Below are 24,114 nucleotides of genomic sequence, written 5' to 3'. Positions count from 1 at the left end.
TTCTCTCTCTCTCTCTCTCCCTCTCTATCTTTGTTTTCCACACTAGGCTGGATTATAAAAAGCCTAGAACCGTAGAATCGATCCGGAACTGAACCAGTTTTAACGGTCCGATTCCGGTTCGGTTCTAGGGTGCTAATGGTCTGGTTCCTGTTCCGGTTCTGATTTTCCTGGAACCGTTAGGAATGGTTCGATTCCAGTTTCACCCAAGAACCAGACCGAACCGACCCGTGTGCACCCCTAAGCTAAGCTGTTATCTAGTGGGCCCCATCATGGCATGGATCATGCCCTTGCATGTCACCTATTAGACGAAAACGGACATTACAGCCAGTGGTCTAGATTTGATGGGGATCAAAATAGGCCATTTCAGATCATCTGATTGGGGAGATTTAGGAGTGTCTTCCATCCACCATGTGGCCCACTCTATGAACGGTTTGGTTCAACGTAGATGGGGCATAATTCAAATCACAACAAACTACTAATGCAGAAGTCAGAATCACTAAACCGTTCTGATTTTGAGCCCGTGCCACATCTGAAGTGGGCCCAACGATTTGAACGGCTCATATTTTGATGTACATGTATGCCATGCAGTTGATGGTGGTTGTGAGAATGGATGTGGATCATTTCTCTCTGCCATGGATGGCCCATGCACCAAAAGTCTCCAAGATTAGAAGATCCTGGCTGATCTAGTCTTTGGCATTTTCTCCTGTTGGCCTCCTATTGAAAGGTTGTTTCACATAGACCTTATCCAAATCCGATCCAAAGACCCGATGGTCACCTGAACCTGATCAATTCAAATTGCAATTTCTAAAATTGAGATCTGAACTTGGAAGGAACCAGAGCTGGCAAGACACTGACCCCAGCCAACCAGCTGGTGTGAAAGCTCTGTGGGTCCAACCATGATGTATGTGTTTTATCCACGCCGTCCATCATTTTGCCAGCTTAAAATTGAAGGATATCCAAAGCTCAAGTGGACCAGACCACAGAAAGAGTGGGGATAATGACATCAACCGTTGAAACCTTCCTGGGGCCCACAATGATGTTTATTTGTAATCCAACCTGTTCATAAGGTCACAAAGACCTGGATAAAGGAAAAAAAAAAAAAAAACAAATATCAGCTTGATTGAAAACTTCTGTAGCTCCTAGGAAGTTTTCAACGTTCAATCTCTACTGTTTCCTATGGTCTGGACTTGAGCTTTAGATCTGCCTCATTTTTGGGCTCATGTCAAAATGGATGGATGGCGTGGATAAAACATATACATCATGGTGGGCCCACACAGCATTGATACGAGCCAAACCGCGTCCCATCCCACAATTCCTGTTGCGTGCCCCACTTGAGTTTTCACGAGGGGATAAAACCCAGACAACCTGGACCGAATTGAGAGATAGGGGGCGACTCTACCCGACTCGTCCGGGTCGGGACCGACACAAGTCGACCCGACTCGCGCAGTCCTTTTTAACCAATGCAATGGGCGAGAGAGAGAGAGAGAGAGAGAGAGAGAGATGGAAGAGGCGAAGGGGTTGGTGAAGCATGTACTGTTGGCGAAGTTTAAGGACGGCACCCCACCCGACAAGATAGAGGAACTCATCAGAGGCTATGCAAACCTCGTCTCTCTCATCGATCCCATGAAGTCTTTCCACTGGTAAGTCCGCGTTTGGATGTACCATTCTACAAATGCCTACTTCTCATTTTGCACTATTAAATCGCATTTCAATTCGATGTTGCGTCCAAACGCACCCTCTCTCTCTTGTTTCGATGTAGATTGAAGAAACGCTCACTTCGCAGTACAATCGCATTTCAGTCCCATACTGCATCCAAATGCACCTCTAAATCGCAGTTCAATTCGATAGTCCGTACAAACGCAACCCCCCCTCTCTCGGAAACGGATTGGCTACTCCCCCTGCCACCAGCCTATGGCTGGTGGTCGGTGCTCTGTGGGCCTCACCATGATGTATGTGTTTCATCCATGCCGTCCATCTATTTTTCTAGATCATTTTATGTTATGATACCAAAAATGAAGTATATCCCTATCTCAATTGGACCACATTATAGGAAACCGTGTTGATTGAACGTCCACCATTAAAAACTTTTTGGGGGCCATAAAAGTTTTGGATCAAGCTGATCTTTGTTTTTTCCCTTCATCTAGATCTGTATGACCTAATCAACAGATTGGATGTCAAATAAACAGTACAGTGGGCCTTAGGAGGATTTTAATGGTGGATATCCAATCACTATTGTTTTCCTGTGGTGTGGTCCACCTGAGATTTATATCCCTCTCATTTTTTGTATTAAGTCCTAAAATGATCTGTAAAATGGATGAACGGCATGGATGAACAGCATGCATCATGGTGGGGCCCACAGATCACCGACCACCGGCCACGGGGCTGGTGGCAGGGGGAGTAGCCAATCCGTTCTCCCCCCCCCCCTTCTCTCTCTCTTGAAGAAATGCTCACTTCGCAGTACAATTGCATTTCAATTCAATAGTGCTTCTAAACACGCCCCCATCCCCCCTCTCTCTCTCTCTCTCTCTCTCTCTCGTTTTGATGTAGATTGAAGAAATGCTCACTTCGCAGTACAATCGCATTTCAATTCGATACTGCAGCCAAACGCACCGTAAACAAACGCTCTCTCTCTCGTTTTGATGTAGATTGAAGAAATGCTCACTTAGCAGTACAATTGCATTTCAATTCGATACTGCATCCAAATGAACCCGATCCCATCTCTCTCTCTCTCTCTGGTTTGGATGTATGATAGAAGAAATGACCACTTCCCATTACATTACTAATCTCTCTCTCTCTCTCTCTCTCTCTCTCTCTCTCTTTATATGGTTTGGATGTACGATAGAAGAAATGACAACTTCCCATTACACTACTAATCGCATTGCAAGTTGATATGCTCCCTAAACAAACGAAGTCAACCCAATCTCTTTATTTTTCCATATGGATTTCATTCGATCTTCATTCTTTCCTTATTTAGATCTTGGTTGGATTATTTTGTTCTTGATTCTACTGTAAAATATGTCAGTATCTCCTTTTGCTATTTGAAAAAGAGGATTACACAATTGTCCATGTCCGTCAGATGTTCTTTGAAATCCCACTGCATTAGGTCTTGTTTGGTGAAAATCACCCTCTAACAAATGATATGATCACTAGCTATGTTGACAAAGAAAAAAAAGGTGGGACTTCTTGAGTAGATTTTTTTTTTTTTTTTGATGAATAGGACTTTTCCTGTAGATCCCAGGAAGGAGGATATAGTTGAATCCGATTCAAGTGTTCTATCTTTCTGTTTTTGTGGAGAAACACCACAAAACGGTATGTTTGTGCTTACATGGCGAGTGATTGTATACATTGTAGAGGGCTTCAATTATTTGGATATACTTTCCCTAGAAACACCAACCTTAGCTCTATGAGTTTTTATTTTATTTTTATTTTTAACATAGCTCTATTTGACAAGAGAAATGCCAAGGGCCTGTTTGGGTACCACTTAAATGAGTTCATTCATTTTAGTTAATAAAGATTGTTTTTAATCCTTACCAGAAAAAAATATTATCTCCAATACATAATTATGGTTAACTAAAATGAGATGTACTCATTTTAAACTGGTACCCAAACAGGCCCTAAGGTAATTTAATCGAAGATGTGATTCTTTGCACACACGCTTGCAAGATCAGGGCCGATCATCAGGTCAGGCCATTGCGGACATGCATTGGCCAAACTTTGTGGGCCATCCATTTGTAAGGTGAGTAGTACATGTTTTAGTGGGTTCCTTGTAATTTTACTCAACCAACAACTCGAGCATGACTTTTCATGCGTGTGGGTACTTCATGCTTACTGGTTTGCCTGGAAACTGGCATTCCCTGACTTTGCTTTGCTTGCTTGCCCTGTGGAGGGAATTTTGGGGGCAGCACTAAGATCCCAGTGAAGGTTGGATGTCCTCATTACCCATTTATATAATGATTTTGAAAAATTCGTGCAACCTGCTTTTTTTTTTTTTTTGAGGGAATGAAAAATTCATGCAACTTGCAATTTGATCTCAGGATTCTGTTAGTCCTGCCTTTTTATTATTTTATAATCCAATTATTATTATTATTTTTTTACACTGCTTGTGTTTTTGACCTTGCCTTCAAGCCCATGTCAAAAATTTTAAGGCTTGCCACAATATCAATCTTGTGCCTATTGGAGAAAACTTGTGACCCAGCATACTTTTACATTCATTTTGTTGTTTTAGCATGAAACCGTTATGTAATGAATCCATGGCTCAATTTTCGATTTGCTTAGTGATAAGGACAGAGCGGTATTTGAATCGTGGAATCCATGCATAGAGAAATTAGAATTATAGTTTCAGCAACACCATGAATCATCTTTCCTATGTTTCCATCACTTTTTTTTTTGAAAAGTCACTTGATATATAAAAGGAAAAGGAAAATACAAAGCAGATAGCCTGCTCCGCCGAGGAGGCTACGCAGACTATTAAGAAACTAAAAACTGCAGATTAAAACCCTTTAGATTATCTACGTTAACCGCCCATTCTACAATTAACAATCTAGCTCTCTCCGCGACATAATCAGCTGAATTGGATATTCCATTGAAACATCTGCCATTTCTTTCAGTCCAAACTGCCCACCAGACAGCGAGCAGCGACATTCTCCATAGCATAAACTTTTTCTTCTCGAAATAGATACTGTGCCAAGCCTTCAGAAATCTTCCTACTGAGGAAGGGGCTGCCCAATTCATTTCAAACCGAGATAGAATATCCTTCCAGATATGGTTGATGAGGGAACAGTGAATGAATAAATGATTAACCGTTTCCTCATTTGACATGCAACATAGACAAACGTTTGTGAGTATCATCCCTCTTTTCCGTAGATTGTCAATCGTAAGAACTTTGTTCTTGCTGACTAACCAAGTGAACCCCACAATCTTTGGGGGAGCTTTGTACTTCCAGATTTTGCTGGTGGAGATCTCTTCTCCCTTACCCGCTCCTTTGTCAATGCACCTGTAGAACGATTTAACCAAGAACTTTCCTAATTTGTGTTTGTTCCACACCAACTTATCTTCGCTTTCCGGTTCTACCTTGGCCTCTTGAATATGGTTTAGAAGAGCCATGTACTCTTCTACCTCATTGTCACGGAGATTTCTCCTGCACTCCACATTCCAGACTACCATTTTTATGGAATGGTAATCTGGAATGTAAAATAAATTGATTCTACCACATAGAATGTAAAAATTTGGACCACTTTGTGTTTGTTCCACACCAGCTTATCTTCGCTTTCCTTCATTTTTATGAAGAAAGTAAAATAAATTGATGCTACCACATGGAGGCAGCCTATGGGCAAGCTGGTCAGTATGCCTAGGAGTTTGTGTTGAGAGGGGGAGACCGTTTCCTACATGCATTAGGCTACCTGGTATGCCTTTGTCTTGACACTGACCTTGGCCCACCACTTCCATTTAAGTTCCCTGAAATTTTTATAGATGCTCAAGGTTTGGACCACTTTGTGGTTGTTATTCTTGCTTTGTTGTGAAAGCCGCCACTTCAATTCATTCATGGTGTTGAAAGTGCTGTTCCATGAACTAGATGAGAGGCTCATCATATGTTCATGCAATGGCGTAAAAACCCCTAGGGAGTAGAGATACTGCTTCATTGATCTAGGGTCACACTTTCAACACTTTCTATGAGGGCTTCTGGGGTAAACTACCCTTGCAATTTTCAAGTTCCACAACCTTTTGAGATCCTTCTTTGGTTGGGAACATTTAGGTGCATTTGGATGTGCTATTGAATTTGAAGTGAAATTTGAGTCTAACAAAGTCAAAATAAAGTAATTTCTCCAAGCATTCATATTGAGAAGTTGGGATCTCCAAATTGCAACTTTGCTTTCTAATGCAGGGGCATTTTCACACTGGGCTCGAGTGGGGTCGCCTGTGGGATGCAGGGGCACACTTGGGGTGGGTGACCCATGCGATTTGGGGCCCACGGGGGAGGTCTCTTGTTCGAGACTCCTTACCAGAGGTGATTAATGTGCATTTCACACCGGGCTCGAGTGAGGTAGCTCGTGGGATGCGGGGACACACTCGGGGTGGGCGGCCCATGTGATTTGGGGCCCACAAAGAGGGTTTGGCTGAGGTCCTAACTCATGAGATATGGGGCTTGGGCTATGAGATAAAGGGATTAATTCGCTATACTCTAACAGTTCAAGCTTTTAGAGCAAGTGGTTAATTGTCCTGCATCACTTTCAAGTTGGACTTTGAAGATCCATAAGGGTAGTTTGATGGCTACTTATTATGATTGCTAGGAAACATCAATAGTTTTTTCCATTTCTTCTTGATTGAACTGATTGTTTGCAATTTAATTTACTTTAGCATCCAAATGCAACCTTTGTAATTGTTATTCATTTTCACACTGATGATTGCAATGAACCAAGTTGCCAGCTAGCCATACATTTTCATACTGATGATTGCAATGAACCATGGTTAGAGTTGACCGATTGAGAGGATTTTTTGGTAATGGTCCATCTAGGATGGGGTCCATCAGATCAATGGCTTGGATAGAGCATGGCCTCAAATTTGCAAGCCGAGTTTTGTACAGGGAACTTCCCAATGCAAAACAAACAGGAAACTCAGCCTCAATGAATATAATTAAATAAAGGATAAAACGTAACAAATCATATCTTAGCCCTAATAGGATCCGAGTTTGTTGACCCAGACCCAATGCGACTATTAACTGATTCCAAAATCCATATCCAACTGCGATTTGCTCGGATACTTCGAGTGGTATCCATGAATCTGAGATCATGGCCGTACTTGCACTGAGACTCAACGAAATCTTGTTGCACGGGTGTGGTCGAGACTTCAGGGCTGTTTGGATGGTGGGACTTCCCAATCATAGCAGTTACTAATCCTAGGAATGGTCAATCCAGGGTTTGACTTTGGTATTGGCCAATCTCTTGTTTGGTTAACATCCTGAATTGAAAGTCAGAGAATTTGGAATTTGTAAATCTATTGTTTGGCTTTTTTTAGAAGAAAGAGGAATACTTGCACATATGATAAGGAAAATACCAAAAAAGGGGCCTGCTTGGATCCTTGCATTGGTTGGTCATGGATTGTCGGATCCAATTGTCTGGATATATAGGCTAGACTATGGAGTCTCAGTCCACATATATGACCCTTAGCCCATATGTCTGGTCATATGTACAACCATTTAAGTTTGGTGTCTCATCCATGGTACATGTGAATGCATGACAGTAAGTTGACAATCCAGACTGTCTGGACCATCACTCATAGTGTGGATGCAACATAGCCCCAAATCCACACAAATTGAACAATCTCAACCATCTGATTTTGTTCAATGAATTTGGACTGCTGACAGTTCTATTTTTACAGTCCGTTTGATAGCTAGCAATTGGATGGTTAAGATCATTTGACCACTGTAATCTTCAGGTTATTCTCCATCCCCAATGGGCCCTACAATCTGAGCGGCCTGGATTGATGTGCATGTATGAGTATATAATGATATATGAGACACCAAACTTAAAGAATGGTGAACTCTCTCCATGATCCTGCCCATGCATATGCTTGGTGAAAATTGCAAGCGTGCAGCTTTATTAGTTTTGATTTATAAAATTCTGTTGGGCGTCATTAAATTCAGGGGAACAGATGTGAGTGTGGAGAATTTGCACGAAGGCTTCACCCATGTGTTCGAGTCTACTTTTGAAAGTGTGGAAGGCATTGCCGAATATATCGCACACCCGGCCCATGTTGAATTTGCTAATGTGTTCCTGGCTGCACTGGATAAAGTCATTGTCATTGACTACAAGCCTACTCAGGTCAAGGTATGAAAGTGTGATTGGTTTTATCAGAATGTAAGAGATCGGGCTGGTTTCAGGTATATGCTACTCGTGCATTTTATATAGAATTTATTACCGAGACGTCCTAGTCTATTATTAGATTATCTTGAATAAGGCTATTTGTTTATCGACTCTGTTGGACCCATCATGAATTTGGAATGGAAAGCTTGGAATGAGATATGGTCCTATGGATCTGACACATCTAGACAGGCCTTCATTGCTTGTACTGAACTTTTGCATATGATAGTATGGTATTGTTCGGATGACTGTTTTGAAGGAAATGATATGATACTATAGAGCCATTCATGCGTCCACACTCCACATGGCACAGTAAACAGTGGGTCAGGACCACTAGCCAAGTGGACTTCAGTATGGGTGAATCATGGTTATAAATTTATTCAAAATACATGACCTACACATCAAGATGGTGTCTGTCGCTATTCAGGGAGAAAGGCGAGAGAAAATGCATTGCTAGGATTTCACCATTACCTTGCTTTTTTGGTGGACAATGCAGATTGACCATCTCCCGTCTCATGATTCTGGAAGGTGGCTTTGTCATCTTATGATAGAGATGGCTCGTTCATATCATTTCCTTGTTTTAACTAACTTCCATAAATAAACAGGAGAGAAAAAGGGAGCCCAATGGCCGATCCAGCACAATGACCTCTATTGTTTTATGGGTTTGAAAGTGTTTATGGGTTTGAAAGTGTTCTTTAGACAGTCCTAATCATTTTGCCGTGTGGAAGCAAATCTGCTATTTGGATGCTGTCCATCAAGTCTTGATTTTGAAAGTATGCGCATGTCTATTTAGCATCATCACCTTCATCATCTTTAGCCTTTCTCCCACCAATTTTGGGTTGATTGGGTTGATTTTTAAATGTTTACCGGCAAAAGTTCTACACTGCTGCCCACAGGTTATCATCATTGTAGCCCTGTTCTGGCTATTTGTTAGAGTTGTACACAAGTTGAGTTATCTCGGTCAGCTCGCTTGATTCGACTTGGAAAATCTCGACTTGCCTCGGCTTGAAATTGGATTCAGAACGAGTCGAGCTGGTTTTTGGAGCTCGAAAAAATTTCGAGCTGAGTTTAAGCTTGCCCGAGCTCGACTCGACTCGGATCGAACCTCAACTCGAACCGACTCAGATTAAATTAGCTCGGTGACTTGGTTACTTTGATATGAATGCTGCTCGCCAAGTGTTTGATGAAATGACTCAACGAAGTGTTGGCGAGGAAGGAATGGATACGTCGACTGTTTGATTTTGATGCTGCTCTCTAGGTGTTTGATGAAATACCTGTGAAATATTGTCACTGTTTTACATTATGTGAAAATTTGAAGATGTATTCTACATGTTTGAGAAAATGCCAAACAGGCTCGAATTGGCCCAAGCTGCTGACTGAACCGAGCCGAGCTAGCAAGACAGGCTTGAGGATTGAGTTGAGTCGAGTTCGAGCTGGGGTTAGCTATTGGCCGAGCCGAGTTGACCTGTGCCAAGCTCGACTCGGCTTGATTCGTGTACAACACTACTATTTGTGGTTGGCTTTATGGAGCATGTTTCTCCGATCAATATTATTTAGGATTTGTTTAGATTCCAAGTGAAAATCTTATACTTGTAAAATAGTGGTTAATGGCTATGTGAATCTTTCGAATTATTTGTTATCCAAACATCTCAAGTTGATACATGAAAGGAAAACTTTTTCCATTTCTTTATATATATATATATATATATATTCCATGTTGCCCATAACGCCTTCCCTCATTAAGTGAACACGCCACTGCATCGCTCTCACCTCCTCAATCCACGTCTTCTCAGTTGTTTTAATCATCCTTTCAAGCTCTAATTCTAAATGTTCCCCTCAGTAGTACTGGAGACATCTAGGGTGTCTTTTGCCAGTATCTGGTCTACCATACTGCATAGATCAGCAGCATTTCCAAGAACTTCAAAGAAACCCAACAGCGACAGGAATTATATTGAGTTCCTCCCATTCCCATTCCTAAAAAATAATTCTGTCCTGTCGAATGCTGCTTTGGAATTCCAACTGAAGCAGCCAATGGTAGGTTTTTCCACAATTTTTATTTCTTTCATAAGCATACAAGCATTTCCATCAGTGTTTTATTTTTTATTTTTTGTAAATTTTTTTGATCGGCCGTCTCCGAAGTGGGTCAATTCTCCAACTACAGGGTATTGGACATGTTTTAAAACCCAGACTGGACCTTGACCTGTCTCTTTTGGTGGTTTGAGTCCAAATTGGGATGTTTTAAAACCTGGACTGGACCTTGACCTGTTTTTTTTGGTGGTTGAGTCGAAATTGGTACAGGCCTGGGGTCCAACCATTTCAACTGATAAGTGAAATCATGAGCTAAAAGTCTATAGGTCCTGTAGTGCATTTTCTTTGTATAAGGCTGGTCACGGGTTCAAATACCACAGAACTTGTTGAACCGCCTGGACCAACTGGGCAATTGCCAACCCAGCCATGTGGACCATTGCACCTTATGGTTCAAACCGGTTGTTAAAGAGATGGTTTTCCAGGTGATGCAACCCCTTTTTGTTATCGGTTTCAGTCCAAATGTCTGGTATCTGTTTCCTTAGGTGTCATACGTGTGAGATATGAGCACAAGTTTAGAATTCGTGCCTATCCATAGATGTAATCATGCTTCCTATGGTGTGCTCCACTTGAGCCTTGGATCTGCCTGCTTTTGGGGCTTATGCTCTAAAATGATCTGTGAAAATGGATGGACAATGTAGATAAAACACATACATAGAGCTGTACACGAGCAGAACCAAGTCGAGCTTGGCTTGGCTCAGCTCGACCAACAGGCTACCCAAGCTTGAACTCGGCTCGGCTTGGTCTTCAAGCTTAACTGGCTGGCTCGACTCCGTCAGTAGCTCAGGCCAGCTTGAGTCAAGTTTGTGAGCCAACAAACTAAGTTCGAGCTTAGGTTTTAGAATTTTTAATATATATAATATATATGATATATAATACATAAATATTTGCAAAACATTTATATCAAGCGAAATCGGTCCGAGCCAAATTGATTAGAACTGAGTCAAGTTCCAAGCTGAGTCGAGTCGAGCTTAGTCTAGCTCCGACTGGGCTCAAATTTTTTCTGAGCTCAAAAAGTCAGCTCAAACTCACTTCCGAGCTGAGTTGAATTGACCTTTTCAAATCGAGTCGAGCGAGTTAACCGAGCTAACTGGGTTCGTGTACAGCTCTACTGACATACATCAACCCGTCCCTGCCTAGACCGATGCAATCCGGGTGCGGCAAAAACACATGGAACTGCAAATGATCTACAGGCCAAAGTGCATGGAAACCCGGCCTCCATGCACATAAATGCATTTGGACCCGTTGGTATCCACATCACCTATCTGAACCGTCCATTAGGTCCAGTTCACTCTTCATGGGCTGCCGTGAAAAAGGTCATACTGATCGGATGATTTAAGCCATCCAATCAGCAGCATTCAAAATGAACGTACAAGATACACTGGTGAGAGATGAGGCCAACCGTGGATGTATGTGGCCATCCATTGCTGGAGCTAATGATGGAATTCCGATAGGTGATCTGAATGCCAACAAGTCCCAATGCAACCATGTGCATGATAAGGTTTCCATGCACGTAGCCACTTATCATTACTCGAAATGAGAGTGGAGAGGCGTTGCCTTGCTCAAGGATTCTGGGTGGGGCCCACCGAGATGTTTGTGAGAAATCTACACCGTTCATCCGTTTTGAGAGCTCATTTTAGGACATGCGACCAAAAATGAGGTGGATCCAAAACTAAAGTGTGGTCCACTTAGATATTTGCCTCGGGACTTAGGACGAGCTCTTCAATTGGACGGACGGTTTGGATATAACACATACCTCGTGATGGGACCCACAGAACTTTGTGACGTCAACACAGCAGCCAGATCGGTGGTGTGTGGTACACCAGCCAATCCGCTTTCCTTGCAACAGGTGTTCCGGTCCAATAATCTACGGTCAAAAGTTCATCGATTGGACATTTAATATTAGCCATTTGCAGGATGCCCATCCACTGAAGGCCCACAAGATGAACGGCGTGGCCAAGCCGATATGGGTCTAATGTCTTGTACCGATAAATGCCTACCTATGCAGGAACCATTCACCATCTGCCTGTGTGGCATCTGGACCGTTCCCTTAGAAGGCCATCCCTGCGAACATTCCCTGCCCAAAAAGTTCGGTTGATCCACTCATCAGGTGTACCGCAAGCATATAAATGGACGCTAGAAGAAGAACATACATATGTGGCCCACCTGCTGCCAGATTTTTGGACCGAGGAATGTTTATAGTGGTCCACCTAATGGACGGGTCCGCTCTCTCACATAGGTTGAAGACCCAATTCCTGAGAGAGAGATAGAGAGAGATCCACACCGGCCACCGGGTGGGACTTGCAGTAAACATGTAGTGATGAAAAAAAATAAAATCAGGGCAGTTCACTTGTCAGGTGGCCTACGCAATGTGGATGGACCCCACCTGGTATCCCCATCAAGGTCGGTGGATCCAACCCACTGTGATGCATTTTTATTATATCCACTCCATCCATCTGTCTATCCAGATCATTTTAGGCGTGATTTAAAAAATTCTATAGATCCAAATCTCAGGTGGACCACACCACAGGAAATAGTGAAGATTGAACGCTCACCGTTAAAAACTTACTGGGGGCACAGGAATTTTTATTTGCCTTCAAACCTGTTCATAATGTCACAAAGACCTGTATGAAGGGACCACACAAATATCAGTTTGATCCAGAACTTTTGTGGCCCACAAGAAGTGTTTAATGGTTAATAACCATTTCTTCCTGTGGTGTGCCCTCCTGAGATTTAGATCTAATTTATTTTGAGGATCAGGATCTATCATGAGCTGTTGAAAGGGATAGACGGCGTGGATATAATAAAAATACATCGCGATGGGCCCCACACTCATGGATCCACCGCCGCGTCTGCTCCCCCTGCGTGTCCGGACGCGGATTGCGTCCTACCCACGCCCGTCTCCTTCTGGGAACGGGCAGGAGCTTTGAGTGGCCATTGTGATGTATGGAAATTATCCACACCGTCCATTCATTTTTTTCGTATCATTTTAGGTTATAAGACCAAAAATAAGGTAGATCCAAGGCTCAATTGGACTACACAATGGGAATTAAAATATTACCGTTGAAAACTTCCTGGGGGCTATAACAGTTTTGGATGGAGCTTATATTTGTTTTTTTCTCTTCATCCATATCTATGTAAATTTATGAATAGGTTGGATGGCAAATAAACATCAAGGTGGACCCTCGAAAAGTTTCAACGGCGATAATCATTTTCACCACTGCTTCCTGTGGTGTGGCACACTGAGCCTTTAATCTGCCTCATACGAATGCACGTATGCTAAAATGATACTAAAAATGGATGGACGGTGTGGATAAGACCAATGCATCACGGTGGCTAGTCAAAGCTCCTGCTCGTTCCAAGCTCGAGACCGGCGGGGGTAGGACGCAACCCGCGCCCTGCGTGCCCTTGGTGAAATAGCAGGGGTAGATTGGTCATTTTCTCCAAAATCCCAGCAGAGCCCTAAACTGCAATCCCAGCAGACCTACTCAGTTCTCATCAATGGCGTCCCTTCTTCCTCAATCCTCTCTCAGGCTCTGCAATTTCCAAATTCCCTTTTTGGGTCGTCTTCCTCTTTCAAAATCCCATCTGAGTTTTTCAAATTTCAACGCAGTTCATCTGATTTCGCACCCAAAACCATCCGCCATTTGAAGAAAGAAATCAGCTAAAAATCACCCAATCACCCTAGAAAAAAGAACAACAAGAAGAAGAAAGGCAGGAAAAATGCTTTCAAAAATCTGTTCATTCCAATCCCCAAAATGGTATGCTCATTCCCTTCTCTCCCCAAATTTCAAATTCCAAAATTCCCTTATTGTCAGACTCTTTTCTTCTGAAAATTCAGACGCCGAAGCTGAAGTGAAAACCATTTTACATATAATCAACACTTCCAATTCTAATCAAAGCATGAGAGGATCTTTGAAAGAAAGTGGAATCTTCCTATCGAACGGTTTGATAGACCGAGTCCTGAAAAGGGTCCGGTTCAGCCATTCGAATCCCATGCAAGCATTGGAATTCTTCTATATAACAGGAAAAAGAAGTGGCTTTTACCACACACCATTTTCATACGATACAATGCTATACGTTCTCGGAAGAAGCCGGAAGTTCGACAAGGTTTGGGAAGTCCTCGTTGAAATGCGCCGGAAAGATCGGAATTTGATAACTACCCGTACTCTTCAGATAGTTCTCGCTAGAATTGCCAAAGTCTGCTCTGTCCGTCAGACAGTCGAGAGCTTCCGGAAGTTCCGGAAACTGTTTGTGGAATTCGATACTGACTGTTTCAATGCCTTGTTGAGAACCCTCTGTCAGGAGAAAAGCATGAGAGATGCAAGGAATGTGTATCATGAGCTGAAGCATAAGTTCCGGCCGAATCTACAGACATTCAACATACTTTTGTCAGGTTGGAAGTCATCGGAAGAAGCGGAGCATTTTTTCGATGAGATGATGGAATTGGGTGTTAAGCCGGATCTTGTTTCATACAATTGCTTGGTCGATGTGTATTGCAAGAGTAGAGAGATGGAGAAGGCATTTACGACCATCGAGAAGATGAGAGACGGGGAGATTTATCCAGATGTCTTCACATATACGAGTATAATTGGAGGGTTGGGATTGGTGGGCCAGCCCGATAAGGCGAGAGATGTTCTCAAGGAGATGAAGGAGCATGGGTGCTATCCTGATGCTGCAGCTTACAATGCTGTGATAAGGAATTTCTGTATTGCAAAGAGGCTCGGAGATGCTTATCAGTTGATGGATGAGATGGTGAACCGGGGCTTGGACCCAAATCCGACGACTTATAATCTGTTCTTTCGGTGTTTTTACTGGTCGAACGATCTGGGGAGTGCGTGGAGCATGTATAGGAGGATGATGGATGCTGGGTGCTTGCCAAACACGCAGTCGTGCATGTTTCTTATTAGATTGTTTCGTAGGCAGGAAAAAGTGGAAATGGCGCTCAAGCTGTGGGGCGATATGGTGGAGAAGGGTTTTGGGTCATATACATTGGTGTCGGATGTGTTGTTTGATTTCCTTTGTGATATGGGGAAGTTGGATGAAGCAGAGGAATGTTTTCTGCAGATGTTTGAGAAAGGGCAGAAGCCGAGCAATGTCGCTTTTAGGAGGATCAAGGTTCTCATGGAATTGGCAAAGAGGCATGATAGCCTCAGGCATTTGGCAGAAAAGATGGCGGTTTTTGGGAATTTAGCAGAAGTGGATGGAGCGGGTGAAATAACAGAAACGGCATCCTACTGTCCACAATAGTGTTGAATTGGATCCTGCTGTAATTCAGTATCGTTTGGTATGCCTTTTTCTATTGCTGTTCTTTTCATGGGTCAGTCAAGTTATAGTGCACGGATTAGTGGATTTACAAGACCTTATCTTTTGAATTTAAGTGCTTCATTTGGATGCAAAACTCAATTGAATCGGGTGTATTCAGTTCAGCTCATTTGACTCAATATCTTCCCAAATGCAGTTACATTCAAGTTTGGCTCAAAACTAATGCCATTGCAATTTGGGTGCCCCGGCTGTCAATGGGCATAATAAGGAAATTACAATTTGGTTATTTCCACTTCATTGAATTGTAATTACAACTCTAAAGTAGTGCATCCAAACACACCCTTGAAGACAAAATGCCCTGGGGATGCACCCTTCAAGAGGGGGGGTGTTGGGGCCCATGTTTTTGGCCTGTCTCCTGGTAATCATTTGATCAAAGTGATTCTGGGGGGGATACGCAGTCAATGGTAGACCCACATGATGGACAGTCTTGACCATCCATTTTTTAGCCAATGTTTGAATAATTTGAATCATTCGATCAATGTGATTATTGAAAGTCATGTGTAATTAAAAAAATTGGGACTCCCATGATGGATAGTATAGATCAATGGCCAACCTCTTGCAATATTATCGATTTGGGCTGTCCATTTCCATGGCCATCAGTCAGACGAAACAAGAGCAACTATGGCCATCAAGAGTGAATGTATGGAAATCTCACACTAATTCAATGTAAATTCAAAATGAATACAAACAAACCCATTTTTGAATTTAGGCCGGCAACTCATGCTGATTGTTAAAAGTAGCAAATTGGAAAAACGATGGTCCTGAGGGATTTTTATATAATACTATAACCTATTTTTTTCAGCAATTATTCCCATCAATCTTTCTTTAATATTCATTTTTTGTGAATTTCCGGAATACTTTTCTATCAATGCAGAGACAGAAAATAGGCATTCGTTTTTAACCATATTCATTTTGAAGAGGTGTCCAAATCAATCAATTTATACACCAAGCTGACTGCTAATGGCAGAGATTTATGGTTATTATAGCCTTGAGGCAAATTGCCAAAGAACCCAGTTGCAAACTTATGTTGTGTCACTAAGGGCCCATTTGGATACCATCAAATAAGTTACTTTTTCTACTTACAACAGTAGATCAGTAACTTATTTGGGATAAGTAAGTCTGGTTTATATTAATTATAAGTTACTTTTTTACTTAAACTTAATTATTTCAGCTAATTTTTTTATAGCTTTTTTAGTTTTCATAAGTTACTGAAGAAGGCATTGGGAGAGGCTGGAAGAGAGGAGTTGCATCCGAACCAAGAAAGAGAAGCATCGAACAAAAACCAGGTCTCCTCTCTCTCTCACTCTCGTTTCTGCAACAGAAAATATAGGATTCTGATTGAAATCTCCCAATCTGTCTAATGGCTGAAAATCCCGCCATTTGATCAAATGGTCATGGGTATGTAAATTTGGGGGATGTTGGTGTCGCCAAAGACCCGTTCAATGAAATGTGAGCGAAAAATGCATTGTCATGAACGGCTATGATTGCAGGGTATGGGAAGCTTGGAGTATGTGAAAAGTGCCTGTTGGGTGATTGATGGAGCGCCTGTACGAGATGATCTTCCCAAACAGGCAGGGGCTTAGAGAATTCGAATTGAGAGCTTCTCAAACTTCTCAGGAAGCTAATCAGGCTGCATTGTTCAGCAGACATTCCAACATAATTTCATGTTGTGGATGTGGATGCATCTCGCTATGTTGAATGAGCATCTAGCATTTAGATAGTTTGTTGTATGCCTGTATAATACAGTCAACAGAATGGCAGCATTCGATCCTGTTCATTACAAGAGCATGGTTAATTATCCTTGCTGATAATATTTTATCAAAGTGGAAATCTAGCCTGAGTGCAGATAATTATCCTTGCAAATAATATTCTTGCAGAGATTTCCCCTTCACCCTGTAGACCGTTTCCCATAAACTCAATTCCCTATTATGGGATGAGTCTCTGTTATACCACCCCTTACCCAGACCCCATATTTCCTTTCAGTTACTTCCATGGTCTTCCGTCCTCCACCCTAATTCTTCATAGCCACTTCCCTAGTACTAATTTTTGTTTGTATCTTCATTCATTAGCCATTTTTCATTCCTGCAAGCATGTGGTTCATCTCCTTACCCCTTTTGTCAGGTGAACTTCTCGTACTTCGAAGCAGGAGAAAACAAACAGGCTCTCGCGAAACTTGTAGGTTGCAAGAGGTAAGTTGCTCTGCATCATGCTTTGGTCATGCCTTCCACATTGTATTATGGCATTGAAGAAATGCTGTTGGTTTATATATATATATATATATATTATCAAGCAACTTTTGACAGTTTTGGTATTGAATACTAATTACTAGTTTGAATTATTCTCTGCCCGTTTCTTTATAAGTTCCTGAAATCATTACCATTTTACAATGCTTTAATAAGCTATATAAAAGTGCTTTCTTCTTCTACGTGTGTCACATTATTTTTCAGAAGGCAGAGGTATTGTAGCAGAGATGTGTTTGATGCCAACTCTTTGGTCTTGTTTCATTCTTTATTCCATTTCATTCTTTATTCCATCTATTACATATATCACAATCTGAACTTCATGTTAAGGGACTGTTTTGAAAGGGGACAAATCCTGAGTTTTTGGGAATTTTTACCTGAAAAACTCGTGTTCAATTTCATCTAAAAATTCCCTGCATTGAAACAGAAGCTTGGTAGAATGGGCTCCATTTCCAGTTTGTTGCTTTCCATTGGCTAATACAAGCTGATTCAATCAGAGTCCATGCAAACAGGACCTAAAATTTCTTGGAATCACTAAAATGACTTCTTATTTATCATCCGTATAATCATTTCACCTGCAAAATAGATTTACTGAATGCTTTAATCATTCATGAGTATTGAAATAGTCATGTTGGGTAGGTGCTCTCTCTGGCTCTCTCTCCAAATTCTATGGCTGCGACTCTCCTTTTTTTTTTTTCCTTTTTTTGTTTCCTCTTCTAAAGTATTGTAGGAATAAATATTTACAACCCTGATTGATTTTGAGTACACCCATTTTAAATTTGTGGAATTGAAAAACTGCAAGAATGAGGCTGTAGGCAAAATGGGTTGTTTGTTAGTGATCTGCAATGGAATTGCTTCAAGGTTCAGGTACATTTGATATGCATTGGAGCTTGTATGCAGTTGGATGCTGCATATATTAGTGATTGTTTGCAGCTGGTTTGTAGTGGAATAGTCAGTTCTAGGAGAAAGGCAGTGTTAGATCCATGCAGGTGCAGAGCAAGAGTAGCTCCAGAGCACAGGTGGAGAATGGTTTCCAGCTGGAAACTAGGCCTTATGCTGCTGAACCTTGGGGTTTATGCCTCTACTGCTTGTGCAGTATCTTTTATTTGGCTGGATGTGATGCAGGACCGATGCATAAATTAAGTAACATATGAGATCAACTAGCCGAATTAATATATTTAACAAAAAAACACAAACATCGCTATGTGATGAAAATCAAAAGAACATCATGCATAATCCTAGCCTAAGCTACCAACATCATAACACAAGATCATTAAATAAAAAGAAACTAGGATCTATTGGATGTAGGGACATCCAATTAGCATAGGGTATAGTCTATTTCAAAATAAAAAATTTAATACAATCTAGGGTGCCTCTACTGCTTGTTATAATTAGGAAACTAGGAAAATTAGGAATTTTAGATTTAGGGTTAGGGTTTCGGGTATGGAAGAAGGGGTTTTGTTATAATGATGATAAGAAACCTAAAAGGGGCATGGTGGGATTCGCGCGTGTGGCCGTACGGGCACGTGGTGTAGGGTAGATGGGTTTAGGTTGGCTAGGGTTTTGATTGTGGATGGGTATGGGAAAGTTGGGCTTGGGAGAAGACGGAGATCTGAGATGGGAGAATGAAGAACCTAAAAAAAATACCTTGATGGGAGAAAAAAGAGAAGATGGTGTGGGGATAGATGGAGACTTCGCACCTCCGTTGATGAAGATTAGCCTCGCACCAATCTTCCTTCCAATTCGCATGGAAATATCTTCAAATCGCAAGAAGAGAGAAAAAGAAGAAAGCAAGAGGTTTATTTTTATTTTTATTTTTTATTTTAAATCACAAAATCCAGTGCGAGAGAGATCACGCGCCCCCCCTCTTTTTATAGATCTAAGAAGTTTCAAAAATTACAATAATCCTCATATCTTGTGAATTTTAACGAGAATAGCCATTGTCTAAATAAAATCAACTAAAACACTCATAATGTGTCCAAATATAAAATAATTAAAAAAACTAAATCCTAAAATATGATAAAGTTTAAAACTGATGTGGATGATCAACGATCAATGGCCCAATCATGTGACCCATGCGATCCAATAGCCCGATCGTCGCATCCCTTCAATTCAACGATTAAGATTATTCTATAAAGCAGCCCATATGCATCTTCCCAGTGTGGGGGTCTTCCAGATGCTCGCACATGCACATAGGGTCTCCATAAAACAACCCATGTGCATCTTCCCAGTGTGGGGTCTTCTAGATACTCGCACATGCACATGGGGTCTTCAGCACGATCACGGGTACTTGCCTAGCCACAGGGAAATTGGTGCAGCCCGCCTCCTCTGATACGTACGCAAGGTCCTACATGACGTGATGTCCTCATCAAGATGTTTTCTAATTGTAAGGTGCTTTTGGGGGGCTGGATTGACTTAGACCTCTGAAGTCTATCCACAGTTTGCAAATGCTCTTTGGGAAGCTTGTGTCTACTTGGTGTTTTGGCTGGTGTTTTCGGTCCGGTTTTTCTTCTCTATGGGACCCTTGGAGATGCTCCTCAGTTGGGACTGTTTTTTTTTTTTTTTTGCTTTGGTGTTTTCTTTTTCTTTTCTTTTTTGCTGCAGAGTGTGAATAAGTAGAGGGGCTGTTGGATGTTTTTTAGAGTTTTGAGTGGTTGGGATATGTGATAGGTGAGGCTCAGTCCTTTTTGTCTTGCCCGCCCGAAAATTGTATGTTTTTTTTGTCAACAAAGTTTAGGTGGGGTGCTCCCACCTTTCATCTTCATAAAAATAAAAATAAAATAAAATAAAACAAAACGTCTTCCTCCAATATGTTTGTTGGAGGTTATGCTGTATGCGCCCAAAGAAACTCTAGTCTTATTCCTCATAAAGTCTTCCTCCAATATGTTTCTGCTTATATTCATTCTCTCTCACCTCCTGATTTTGTTTTTCTTCAGGTGGTCTAAATAGCTGTTTATTTGCCAAGCGGAACTGACAATGAAATAAAGAACAATTGGAACATAGACTTGTATCTGATAGTTGGACAGTGAAGTTTTTTTTTTTTTTCTTTAGGTGACATGGTATGCCTCCGCATTTACCTCCAGATATATACAGTTCAGATATTGTATACAGTGTTAAAAAGCATTTTTCAATTGTTCGCATCAACTTGTGGGGCATGGATGATTTCAATTGCTGAGATTTGATTTGTGATGATGGTGACGGGAAACTAGCCATTGATCCTTTCAATGATGTAATTAGTTTTTTTTTTTTTTTTTCATTTGGTCTGTTTGGAATTGAAAGTGACTGAGAATATTATGTTACTTATCACATGCAGAGATTTGAAATTTTCTTTTAAAAAGTTACTTATCAATATGTTATTACCAAACATACTTATCTACTTATTGGTTGATAAGTGTATTGTTTACCAAACATACCTGTCTGCTTATTGGTTGATAAGTGTGTTGTTTACCAAACATACTTATCTACTTAATAAGTAGAAACCAAGATAAGTTACTTGAGGTATAAGTATCTTTAAGTAACTTACAATCCAAATGCGCCCTAAGGGCCTGTTTGGAGACCACCAAATAACTTACTTTTCAACTCACCTTAAATCAAGGGAGCATTTGGATGCAAGTTACTTTGGATAAGCTACTTATGCCATAAGTAACTTATCTTGGTTTCTACTTATTCGGTCAATAGGTATGTTTGGTAACAAAATTAATCAAAAACTAGAAAAGCATGGAAACCATACTTCAAGTTTGTTTGGTCCTCCTCACATCCATCATATGGGGCCAACCTTTGATGTGGACCATTCAATGTATGCCCCTCACCTTTGATGTGGGTTGTCAATCAGACGGGCCCCACCTTAGATGTGGGCCATTCATCAGTATGGCCCAACCTTTAATGTGCACCATTCATTATGCAGCGCCCACCTTTGATGTTGGTCATCCATCAAGTGGGGCCCACCTTCAATATCCACAACCCGTCATGTGGAGCCCACCTTTTATGTCAACCGTCCATCATGTGGGCCCCCACCTTTGATGTGGGCCTCCCATCATTGATGCTGACCTTTGATGTGGATTGTCCATAATGTGAGGCCCACATTGGATATAGACCACTCATCATTAGGGCTGACCTTTAATGTGGACCGTCCATCATGTGGGTCCCACCATTATTAATTGCCCATCATGTGGAGGCCACCTTTGATGTGGACAATCCATCATGTGGCCCCACCTTCAATGTGGGTTGTCCATTATGCAAGGCTCACCTTGGATGTGAGTCATTCATCATTCGGGGCTAGCTTTGATGCGGACCGTCCATCATGTGGGCCCCCTCGATATGGGTCATCCATCATGTGGGGCCCAGCTTCAATGTCCACTACCCATCATGTGGAGCCCACCTTTGATGTGAATCGTCCATCATGTAGGCCCCACCTTTGAAGTGGGTCATCCATCGCACTAGCCCGCTTTGGATGTGTGATTTTTATCATTATGGGCCTACCTTTGATGTGGACCATCCATATGTGGGCGCACATTAATATGAGATAATCTATTATGTGGGGCCCACCTTTTATGTGGACCATCCACGGTGTGAGCCCCACCTTCAATGTGGACAGTCCACTATGTGGGGCCTCCTTTGATAGAGGCAGTGAGATGAGCATTGGAAACACGAGATGAGCATTGGAAACACATGATTGTAAAATTTTGCTTTTCTACCTCTCTCTCTCTCTCTCTCTCTCTCTCTCAGGGTCCATATCAAAAGAGGCCTCACATGACGGACTGTCCACATTGAAGGTGGGCCCAAATGATGGATGGTCAACATCAAAGGTGTGCCCCACATGATGGATTATCGATATTAACCTGGGCCCACATAATGGATGGTCCGCATCAAAGTTGAGCTCGTAATGATAAATAACCTACATCCGAAATGGGTGGATACAATGGACAACCCACTTTAAAGGTGGGGCCTACACGATGGACAGTACACATCAATGGTGAGTTCCAAGTTACGGGCAATTAATAATGGTGGGCTCTACATGATGGATGATCCACATCAAAGTGGACCCCTACATGATTGACGATCCACATCAAAAGTCGGCTCCTAATGATGAATGGCCTACATCCAAGGCGAGCTCTGCATAATTGGCAACCCACATTGAAGGTCGAGCCATATAATGGACTGTCCATATCAAAGGTGGGCTCCACATGATGGGCAATTAATAATAGACCCCACATGATGGATGATCCTCATCAAGGTAGGCCCCACAAGATGGATGATCCACATCAAAGGTTGTCCCTAATGATGAGTGGCCCATATCCAAGGCGGGCCCGTATGATGGATGGTCCACATCAAATGTGGGCTCCACATGATTGGCTGTGCATATTGAAGGTGGGCCCCCCATGATAAATAACCAACATCAAAGGTGGGCCCTACACAAGAGATGATGTACATTAAAGATTGGCTCCTAATGATGAATGGCTCACATCCAAGGTGGGCCTTGCATGATGGACGACCCACATCAAAGGTGGGCCCCACACAATAAATGGTCCACATCAAAGCTTGGCCCCACGTGATGGATAATGGAGTTGAGGGGGACTAAACAGACTTGAGGATGAATACTTATGATGTTAGAAACCAAACATGCTTTTTTTACTTTTTGGCACTTACCAAACATACTCATCTGTTGAATAATTAAAAACCAAGTTAAGCTACTTGTGACATAAGTAGCTTATCTAAAGCAACTTACGAAACAAATGCCTCCTAAAGAGCTGATGTTGATTATCACTAATATGATTATGTCATTAAATTGATTAGGGGTCGAGTCAGGCTCAGGTCATAATGGGGGTGCATCCAACTCAAACCCAACCCATTTATTACAAGTTGAAAATCTTAAACACCAACCCAATTGGTCTATAAATGGGTCAAGCTAAACCTAACCCACTAGCCCTGTTTAATTTAAAAATATAAAAAATAAAATTGTTATTATTTTGTATAAATATATAAGAATATCAATCACATATTTAAAACTCTCAATTAACATAAAATCAAATCTTTACTATAATCTAATTTACAACCATCATAACCTAATTCACTACTATTAACATTATTTAAATAAGTTGATGGTCACCCAATATGATGTAGAAAAGTAACAGTGTAACACGAAATCATATTCTCATATCCAGCAATCAAACCCAACCTATTCCATTTGGTTGACATAACACAACCCTAACTCAATTCATATGGGAAGCCTTTGCTTTACATAAATAAGCTTGGTTGAGCTCTTGATTTGCTTTACCCATCTCTAACATATTTAGCACTCTTCTGCATTGTGCTTTACCCATCTCTAAACTATAAGAAGAGCACAATACAGAATTGAGTCTTAAGCAATAAAACAGGCCCCCACAATAAAATAACATGTATGTGGCACGACAGTTGTGCAACCATTTAAATTATGAAAATGTGGCCGCACCTTCTCCTCCCATGACAAAGCTCCCTCAGGGCCCATAAATAGAGTCTATCTGCATTAGAAAAAATATTAGAAATTCGACTAAAAACCAAAACCTTATAAGCTCAACCTACATGATAATGCATTGGAGTGTTGAAACTTCAAATCTAAAATGGATCTATGG

The 24,114-nt window shown here is 41.5% G+C and overlaps 2 protein-coding genes across 9 annotated transcripts; both read left to right on the top strand.

Moving 5' to 3' along the window:
* The first annotated feature begins 1,417 nt into the window (after positions 1 to 1,417).
* On the top strand, positions 1,418 to 8,064 carry LOC131231187 (stress-response A/B barrel domain-containing protein HS1). The gene is made up of 2 exons (XM_058227301.1): positions 1,418 to 1,640; positions 7,640 to 8,064. The coding sequence occupies exons 1-2, from the start codon at positions 1,501 to 1,503 to the stop codon at positions 7,827 to 7,829; spliced, it is 330 nt and encodes a 109-aa protein (XP_058083284.1). The 5' UTR covers positions 1,418 to 1,500; the 3' UTR covers positions 7,830 to 8,064.
* A 5,300-nt stretch (positions 8,065 to 13,364) lies between these two features.
* LOC131230732 (putative pentatricopeptide repeat-containing protein At1g02420) lies at positions 13,365 to 20,874 on the top strand. 8 transcript variants are annotated; one of them, XR_009164081.1, is made up of 5 exons: positions 13,365 to 13,702; positions 13,783 to 15,228; positions 16,472 to 16,552; positions 17,388 to 17,455; positions 20,443 to 20,874. XR_009164081.1 is itself a non-coding variant. In XM_058226680.1 (2 exons), the coding sequence occupies exon 1, from the start codon at positions 13,665 to 13,667 to the stop codon at positions 15,189 to 15,191; it is 1,527 nt and encodes a 508-aa protein (XP_058082663.1). In that variant the 5' UTR covers positions 13,365 to 13,664; the 3' UTR covers positions 15,192 to 15,228; positions 20,443 to 20,874. The 8 variants fall into 8 exon arrangements, 1 of the variants encoding a protein (XP_058082663.1); XR_009164077.1 differs by adding an exon at positions 16,253 to 16,297 and having other exon boundaries at positions 13,365 to 15,228; positions 16,462 to 16,552; XR_009164076.1 differs by adding an exon at positions 16,234 to 16,297 and having other exon boundaries at positions 13,365 to 15,228; positions 16,462 to 16,552.
* Positions 20,875 to 24,114: the final 3,240 nt, after the last annotated feature.

Source organism: Magnolia sinica, chromosome 17 (assembly GCF_029962835.1).
Source record: "Magnolia sinica isolate HGM2019 chromosome 17, MsV1, whole genome shotgun sequence".
NCBI lineage: Eukaryota > Viridiplantae > Streptophyta > Magnoliopsida > Magnoliales > Magnoliaceae > Magnolia > Magnolia sinica.
The sequence above is the reverse complement of the archived record's forward strand: the minus strand, read 5'-3'. Positions and strand labels throughout refer to the sequence as shown.

Bases quoted from the DNA above. Each gene is read 5' to 3' on its own strand.
- LOC131231187 (XM_058227301.1), top strand. From the start codon at position 1,501: ATGGAAGAGGCGAAGGGGTTGGTGAAGCATGTACTGTTGGCGAAGTTT. The intron at 1,641-7,639 runs GTAAGTCCGCGT...CATTAAATTCAG, and splicing joins CCCATGAAGTCTTTCCACTG to GGGAACAGATGTGAGTGTGG.
- LOC131230732 (XM_058226680.1), top strand. From the start codon at position 13,665: ATGCTTTCAAAAATCTGTTCATTCCAATCCCCAAAATGGTATGCTCAT.